Genomic DNA, 9,679 nt, shown 5'->3' with positions numbered 1-9,679 from the left:
ATATCTCTGACAGTAAAAGATAACATTTTATGGCAAAGAAATGCTAATCTATTTTGTTTGAAAATGTTATAATATGGCTTTAACATTAGATAATATTTAGTGTGGTGTGCTTGCATGGGTAAGAAATAAAGTACATGTTCAAATTTTGCATGTGACCCTCCCAGTATATGCTTGAATTCTCTGCAATTGCTCCATTCCTCTTCAGCTTCCTCATAGCTCCCCAAGACCATCCCATCGATGCTTTCATTGCCAGCTCATGGCCACTGGGGATGCGTATTTTCTTGATGAATTTCTTGAGCTCCTTTTATGATTGGACATATATTTGAAGTTGACATTGTGCATGCGACTCCCCCCCCCCACTAACTTGCTGGATGGCCAAGTCAATCTTCTTATTTCTTCCTCGTAGGGTGCGGGCACTTGCATCCTTGCTGCCCTTCCTTGGGGTTGTTGTTTTCTGCATAGCTAACTTCTAAATTAACAAAATGATATGTAAAGAGAATGTCTTTCAAGTATGTGTTTTCCTTCTTGATACCCAAGTTACTAATTCAGTGGGTGTGTCTTGTAAAGAATTAATGTAATTTGATTGGTTTTATGTAACTTCATTCTTCTGGAAAAAAAAACAAGTTTTAGTTTTGTCTTTTGCCTATCCAATAGCACCAGCATCCACTACTCAAAATATTGCCCAATCCATACATTTTGACACAATATCTTTTATTCTACCACATGGGAAGAGGAAACCGGGACGGTCGCGCACACTGTACTTACAGTATGTCCAGCACCTCCTGGGAGATACTGAATGGATCATTCATATGCATATGTGTAAGAGATTGGGTAGGGTTGTTTTTACTCCCCTGTTGACCCATTCGTGAAGTATATAATGTGACCAGCTCCAACAAAACTTGGAACAAGTTGCCAGGCATGTTATAAAAGAAATTAAATTTCCAGAAACATTACACTTTGATTTCCAACAATATCTTACACACAAATCCAATCACATACATTCTATACCTAAAGTGGCCGCCATGACTGGGAGCATGATCTATAAAGCTGACCATGTACCTTTTGAAAATGTCTCTTTAAAGACCAAGTGTACTCAAAAGTCCTCGTACACCCATCTTGATTACAAGTTACTGGACATTTAAACTGGCTTCCTTGTATTAAGTCATGACATGAACAATACGTAAATGACGGATATAATCTTTGAAACCCAAATGTGACCCCTCGGCACAACTGAGCCCGGATGTCGCCAGTGCCACTATTGAGATATGCTCCATCGAACTTAATAATAAACAATAGGAAACAAAGGATTTATTGAGTGTTTTATTGATTTTTCACTACTTAAATGTCAAGTACTACAGACATGATATACATCATTTTAAAGCTAATTTCAAGCAGAATATTTTGGTTGAATATCTCAAAAATGATGATTGGCGACTTCAGGGCTCAGTTGTGCAGAGGGGTCACAAATGAAGAGTGTTTTTCCAAAAGTCCACTTTCTGACCAAATTGAGTTAAGCACACTGTATAATTAGTATTAACATCTATGTGAGTTTGAGAGTGAAGCAGAAAGATGTACATGATGATGCTTGAAATAATAAAAGAAATCAGAACATCAAACCAAACACAAATCCGGGGGGGTACTCAAGTTTGGTTTTGGTAGGGACGTGCCGCTAAGAATTTTAAAGTGGACCCATAAATATATAAATTTTTCAAGAAATTTGGACCCATAGATATACCAAAGTCAAAATTTTCGGCAGAATTTAACCCAAATTGTCTTAGTTTTTACAAATTTTCCCAAAATTTTGGTAAAATTTTGGTTAGATTAAGGAAAAATTGGGCTAGTTTCCAAAACAAATTGAGAAATGTTTCAAAAAAGGACCCATTCATATACCAAAACAGGCTTTGAAAAAGGAGTCATTGATATACCAAAAGGCCGAAAATGATACCCATATTTGCGGCACGTCCATGTATGGTCATTTGTTCTGTGCCCCACCTGCTTTGTTGAGTATAAATCCCGCCTAAAAGGAATTGAAACTGTATTCTGCATAGTTGAGGTTATATTAAATGTTTCTGGTCAATGAAAGCCTCTACTGCTTCCCTTCTTGTGGCTAATGACTTTCCAAATGCTTTCAATACCTTCCCAGTGGGCAGGAACATTGGCAACAGTTGAAGAACTGCCTCTGGATGAGCTGAAAGATGACATAAATCAGCAATAATTGGTTATATTTTGACAAAATTTTGTTTTCAATCGTTAGGATGAGATCCTTGAATATTTTAACCGTTGCATAATGGGTGCTGTATGAATATTTCCATACATTTTCATTATTTGATGATGGGTCCATAAGAAAAATATTAATCTGTGCAATTAACATGTTTGACAAAATAAACACTAATTTAATTAGAGAAATTAAATTATCAAATGGTATAATAATATATTTGCGTACTTACAATTTGGCCCCTTCAAGTTGAAGTTGCGTCAGTGTTCATTTCTTCAATGAATATCAATAAAGGTGAAATGCAACAGATGGGTTGACTGACCAGGCCGTGCTAAGCAGAGAAAATTGAGCAAGGGAAGGGGTACTTAAGGGTCAGTGTTGATACCCGGAGAGCGTAGCGTGCGTACAGCTTGATTCAGGTGTGCGTATGATGTGCTCTTTGTGTGTTTCGATGGTTTCTATACCCATGAGAGAGATGTCAGACAGAGTGTGGTTATGTGATCAATGATAGTGTGGCGAGTACAGTTGATTGCCACAGGGGAAAAGAATTTACTTAAGATTTGCTTTGCGATGATAGGGACTTTCCCTGCAGGGGGCAGGGTTTTTTCTGCAGTTGCATTTTCTCAGCATTTTACTAGGTTTTTTGGTGAATTTGTTGCTGAGCGTTTTTATTATGGCACACTCAATCCCCCTAAATATCCGCAGTGCCCAAACTGTCACTGGGATCAAATCCCTTCTGAAAACCTACCTTTACTCATGATGTTGCTTTTGTTTGTTTTGTTTTGTTTTCTGTGTTTCTGCGCTTTGTATCCTCTGGCATTAGGCGCATTATAAATGCCGTGTTACTTACTTACTTACTTACTTACATCCTTGAGCAAGAAAAATAAGGAATTGGATATGACATCCTACATTGTTGCTGGTGCAATGAGGGACATTCAATAAATCCTCATACCTGTTATACACATACCGTACTGCTTTACATTTGACTACCTAATGTTCATAGTAGAAAATAGTTTACTTACTTGTGGTACTTCTTGTACCGATATGTGGGAATATTATCATGGGTCCTCATATGATGAACCCGTGAGTTTGAACTGGCAGGAAATGAGAGCCATTTGACACGGTACCTCCAATTACCCTGCGAAGGCTTTTTGTAGAGGATTTTCTCCACCTCATAATAGTCCTCCTGATTGGGTGTGGCATCTTTGTCATGATTACTAAGATTCTGCTCATTGGGCGTGGCTTCTTCTTTGTGGTCACTGAAGTTCTGGTCATCTACCACTAAGTGTCTAGACTGTATGATCCATGTTTCAACCTATTTACATGTATTTTCTGAGGTGGCTCACGGCTGTTATGAACATGACGGAAACAGACATTCACCTCTGACAATCTCTCAATGATATAATATGGGCCATGCCATGGTTTAGCCAGTTTCTTCGTTTGACCTTGCTGCAAAACAGTAGTGTAGAGATACACAATGTCCCCTACATGAATCTCTGCATTCTTGGAAACTTGTGCTCCAGGTTTGTTAATCATGACAGTTTTATGATCCTGCAAATGTAAGCTTGTTTTCTCTCGTGCAGCTTCCAAGAGAGGTAAAAACTCTGCTACATACTGCTGGGCTGACATTGGGGCAGTGTCTAGACTGGGCAACTGATGATCTAAGGGAGTGCATCCCCAAATGTCTACCACTAGAAAACCTGGAGTATATACTCTGTGCTATCTCACAGTGTTGTATTGTGAACAAATTGGGTAAATGTCAAATACCTGTCCCACACATCATGTACGTCATCCTTCAGTCAAATAATAAGAGTACGTTTTCCACATGCCGGCCTAGGCGGCCTGCCGCGCTTTGCGCTGCAGTAAAACTGCATCACGGCAGATGAAAGTCTTTCCGATGAAAAGTTACATGGTTGTCATGTCAGTCCTTCACCAAAAATCCATCTTGCGAGAGGTAAACGGGTCTTCTACCCGGATTCTCCACCATCTATTGCGATTTGGTTATGGTGAATGCCACTGGGAAAGAACCAGTTCAAATGGTAAAGAGACAGAATCACTGTATATCAAATATTAAGAGAAACTTTTATTTGTGTTTTAATCCATCCATCAAACCATGATTCCCCCCAATCCCTTCTACCCAGGGAGCACCGCTCAGGAAGGGAGGGGCATAAGACCGTATATCCATGAAAACAATGCTGAAATGATTAAATTTCAAAATGTTATAAACATGCCTACATGAAACGCATTGCATGGGCACCTTTGCCGGTAAATAATTCAGATGACCAGGTTTAACGCAGGACATCAGGCTACTCTGCTACTGGTGGTTACGGAGAAGGAAACTGATGCTAATTGGAAAGTAATGAAAAAATTCCAGTGCACCCTGATGGTGTTGGTATTAATGGCATCATAAATTTCATGCCTCTTTGTTTACCACTCCTCCTCCACTAGAAATGCATTGATATCATTTTCGTCGATTTACATACATACATACATATACATACAATAGGCTTTTTATATAGCGCCATTTCAAATGATCACGGCGCTCAAAACAACATAGCATGAAATATATAGCAAAAACATGATAGAAAATAAGCAAATGCAATAAAAAGCAATTATATTTGTGAAAACAGAAATGTTTTCAGCCCTTTTTTAAACACTGGCAAAGAGTTGGAGGACCGGACTGAAACAGGTAACTGGTTCCACAACTTAGGAGCTGTGAAAGCAAAAGCCTTATCAGCGGCTGACTTAAAAGAGCGGTAGTGGAGTTTGGGCACATGCAGGCGAGTGGCATCGGTGGCAGATCGAAGTCCTCGTCTTCCAGGGATATATAATGTCAAGGAGGATGCCAAATAATCCGGCCCCAAGCCAGCAAGGCACTTATACACATACACCATGGCTTTGTAGTAGACTCTCTCCCTCACCGGCAGCCAGTGCAATTCATGGAGCAATGGGGAAGCATGGTCTTTCTTTGCTGCAAGAAAAATAATCTTGGCTGCCCAATTCTCTAGTCTTTGAAGACGAGCATTTCAGTGACATTCGAACCTAAAAGTAAGATGTTACCATAATCCAATCTGGATAGAACGAGTGAGCGAATAACATTGTTACAAGTATCAAAGTCTAGAAAATGACGAATGCGAGAGATGTTACGGAGATGGTAAGTTATGCTGCGTGAGAGAGAAGTAACTTGGGTGGACATGGACATTTGGCTATCGAAAACGACACCAAGGTTGCGCACAGTCTCAGTAGGCTCAATCACAAAATTACCAATGTGAAGCTTGACAGCAGGCATGCGGCGTTTGTTGAAAGATGATAAAGCAACAAAAATTCAGTTTTTCATTGTTCAGCTTTAACCTATTACATGTCATCCAGCTTTGGATATCACTAATGCACTTGGTAAGTTTGGTGAGAGCTGAGTCAATAGACAAGTTACTGGATGGATCAAAACTGATGTAAAGTTGAACATCATCCGCGTAAAGATGGTAAGATAAGCCATGTTTCTGAATAATTCTACCAATTGGAATGGTATAAACAGTGAATGATAGAGGACCCACTATGGAGCCCTGTGGCAAACCGTACTCCAAGGAACAATTGGCAGATTGGGCACCATTGATGGAAATGCTGGTGGTACGGCCACTAAAATATGATTTGAGCCACATAAGAGCGCTGCCTTTTATGCCAAGTTCGTATTCCATCCTGTCAAAGAGGATGCTATGTGTAACAGTATCAAACGCGGCGCTTAAATCAAGCAGCACAAGAAAGACGCCTTCACGATGATAAATTGAGGTCATGATGTCATTTTTAACCTTCAGAAGTGCCGTTTCGGTGCTGTGTGCGGTGCGGTAGGCAGACTGTAAAGGTTCACCTAGATTACACTCACGCATGTGGTTGCTAATGGTATTTACAGCGTGCTTCTCGATGACTTTGGATAAGAATTTAATGTTCGACACAGGACGGTAATTTTTGAGGTTGTCAGGATCCAGGGAGGGTTTTTTGATGATTGGACTGATGATGGCATGTTTCAGTGCAGCTGGAAAAACACCTGTTGACAGAGACATGTTAGCAATTTTGGTTATAATTGGAACAAATGTGGCAAGATTATTCTTTATAAACCATGTGGGAATACAATCAAGCAAGCAGTTTTTTGCTGAAAACCCTTGGATAAGTTTAGACATATCATTCTCACTTAACAATGGAAACTCAGATAGTTCATACATAACATTACTTAGGTTACATGAGTCAATTACACTGTTACTATTTACACTGTTTCGTTCTGCTTCAAGTCCTTTCTGGATCTTATCAACTTTGTCCTTAAAGTAAAAAGCAAAATCATCACATAAACATTGCAATGAATCATGAGTAGGTAAGGTCTTGTTATTGTTATTGAGAAGACCATTTATGGTTCTGAAAGCAGATTTGCTATCAGCATTCTTTAATTTGTCCTTAAAATAAACCTTCTTTGCACTTTCAATCATGGTATTAACAAGCTTATGTTGGTCAAGATAGAGTTGATGGTGCACCTCTAATCGACCAGTTCTTCGCCATTTCTTTTCCAATTTGCGTCGAACTCTTCTAGCTTCATGAATTTCTTTGCTATACCATGGCTGACGAACCCTACGGTTACAAGTTCTTTCCGTAGCAGGGGCATGCTTGTCCAGGGTTAGGGTTACTGCTTTCTCAAACAGTTCAACAGCAGCGTTAGCATCATCAGGGGTATTATTCGAAGAGATGAGCGCTGAGTGAAAGTCACTTTCAAAAGACACTGAATCTATGTCTTTCACTTTCCGGGAGGAAATAATTTCCTTTTGATCGCTAGGTTTCTCAACATTGAGCTTGCAGTGGATGACGTTATGATCTGATAACCTTGTTCCAACAGTACATTGAAGAACCAGATTTTCATCGGTACGGGACATGACATGATCTAAAGTGTTACCACTTATATGTGTAGGCCCCACAACATGTTGGTGGAAACCAATTCCTTCTAAAGATGATAAATAGTGGGCAACATCAGCTCTCTCTGGCTTGTTTACGTGAACATTAAAGTCACCTAAGAAAATGATCTTTCCGCTCAACGTGTTCACAAACATTAAGAAATCGTCGAACTCGGAGAGGAACCTTGATGTTGTGAATTTGTTTTCAGTTGATGGGGGAGGCCTGTAAACAATGACATACTTGATCTTTCTTTCTTTGTCAATTATGATAACATGTTCAAATGTCTCTGCAAGGAAATCAGAAGGGTAAATCTGCAGCTTTAGTGTTGATCTATAGAGAACACCAATTCCTCCATGTTTGTCAGTTTTACGGGGTATATTGATGAAATTGAACCCTGGTAGTGTCAGTTCACCAATTACTACTTGATCTAAATCAACAGACAACCAAGTTTCGGTAAGAAACATAATGTCTAATTTGTGATCCATTACCAAGTCCGAACATGTTGTTGTTTTGTTCCTTATACTACGTGCGTTCCACTGACTTACATTTAGGCAAGTAGTGTTCTTGAAAGCAGTACTGGATTGGGTTGAGAATGTATGTTTATCATTGTGAGCTCCTTTCTGTTTCATTTTGAGACCAGATTTTACACCACGGCGTGTGGGTCTAAATTCATCTCGCTCTATACCCAATGACAAAATTGTATTCCAAACATCTTCAGGAAGTTTGTCATTACAAGTCTTATTATCCTGATACTGAAGTAGCTCAATTCTGGTATATACACCCATTGTGGTGGTGTGAGATTTGATTGAATTAAATCTCAACAATATTGAATCTAATGAAGCCAGATCAATATGTATCAACACAAGTCCAATGAGGATGATATTGATTGCATAGTTCACTGTCCTGTGCAATGTAATGGTAGTAGCCATGAGCATCCAGTTTGATACAGAGCATGAAATATAAAAGTTGGTAAAATACTTGCAAACTACAGCAAAACAGTCAAAAATAAGTTGACCAAGTTGACTGCCAGGCTTATATCTATCATCAGTTCAAAAATAGTTGGAAAATTCAAGCTGGAAGTAGTATAAAATCATACAAGTTGTAGAGAGCTGCCTGAGACAAGCGCATCATCAAGAGTGTTTCTATATTTCCACTTCAGCTTGTTCTTTATAATTAACATTTTGCGTTTTTTCTAGATTGCTGATATTCTTGCAAAGTATGCATGAACTTGCTTCTCAGTTCTCCATTCCTTAGGGTACTTGCTTCTCAGTTCTCCATTCCTTAGGGTACTTGCTTCTCAGTTCTCCATTCATTAGGGTGGAAGAATAACTCCCCATTTGTCTAAACTCTACATTTGAAGATTTGAATCATCAAAACCTTGTGATAAGAAATGTTTATTATTTACAAATGTCAATGTCAGTACAACATCGATGACAATGAGAACTTGATGAGACAATATACAGATGATGATTTCATAAGATTTGTGCGTTAAAATGTGAAACGAAATGCATCTGAAGTCCAAAATATTGCCATTGCCTAAAGGTGTTGTTTGTTTTATAAGTAAGTAATACTAAAGTCTGATTATAAATGATTTGAAATGAAAATATAAAATGATCTTACCTTCATCATAACTCCTTTTTGCGTCTCTCCATATTGCACCAATTTTGTAGCTTTCTGGACACCGTCATTAGTAATGGTGGTAGAAATGTCTGGTTTCTCCTTCTTCAGTAAGGCCGATATGGTAGAGGTAAGGACATGGACAGCCAGAGCTAGCTTGTACACTTGGTCAGTCGTTTTGTTCTTTAGGGTGGGTGTACCTTCTAAGAGTGATGCGTTTAACTCGTTAATTAAAGCTTCTTCTTTTGCTGCCATTGACGCAGTGGCTTCTTCGTCAAATTTGTATGTCCGGTGTTCTTCGTGCTGTTGATGGATTTTGTATAATACTTGTGAAAAGTCTGTCACCGGACTGTTCTGTAAGTTGCGCAATGCTCAAGCCGTTTCTTGGGGTTTTGGTCGGATGGGTAGGGGAGAAACAAACAAGAATTGAGAAGAGTTTGGCGGATGCTGGGGTTTGTATAGCTCCTATGATTGAGAAAGGCGTATTTGCTGGTATGGTGTGTTCTGCTTCTGTTGCAAAGCTTAAGTTAAGTTGACTTCCTCTCCGCTATATAACAAACATAAAATTGATGTCTCCAGATGCTGTGTCTTTATCTGACTTCACCAACTAAATATCTCTGGAGAGATTAAGCCCGGGGGGGTTCTCAAGGTTTTGGTAGGGACGTGCCGCTGAGAATTTGAAAGTGGACCCATAAATAATACCAATTTTGAAAGAAATTTGGACCCATTGATATTCCAAAAGTCAAAATTTTTGGCTAGATTAAGGAAAAATTGGGCTATTTTCCGAAAAAAATTGAGAAAATTTTGAAAAAAGGACCCATTCATATACCAAAATAGGCTTTGAAAAAGGGTCATTGATATACCAAGAGGCCGAAAATGCTACCCATATTTGCGGCACGTCCCCGTATGGTCATTTGT

At 39.1% G+C, this 9,679-nt stretch overlaps 1 protein-coding gene across 1 annotated transcript; it reads right to left on the bottom strand.

Moving 5' to 3' along the window:
• Window positions 1–5,475: 5,475 nt before the first annotated feature.
• LOC140145054 (uncharacterized) lies at window positions 5,476–8,073 on the bottom strand. Its single transcript, XM_072166841.1, has one exon. It carries the CDS (start codon window positions 8,071–8,073, stop codon window positions 5,476–5,478), a length of 2,598 nt encoding a protein of 865 aa, XP_072022942.1.
• Window positions 8,074–9,679: the final 1,606 nt, after the last annotated feature.

Source organism: Amphiura filiformis, unplaced genomic scaffold (assembly GCF_039555335.1).
Source record: "Amphiura filiformis unplaced genomic scaffold, Afil_fr2py scaffold_122, whole genome shotgun sequence".
Lineage (NCBI taxonomy): Eukaryota > Metazoa > Echinodermata > Ophiuroidea > Amphilepidida > Amphiuridae > Amphiura > Amphiura filiformis.
The sequence above is the reverse complement of the archived record's forward strand: the minus strand, read 5'-3'. Positions and strand labels throughout refer to the sequence as shown.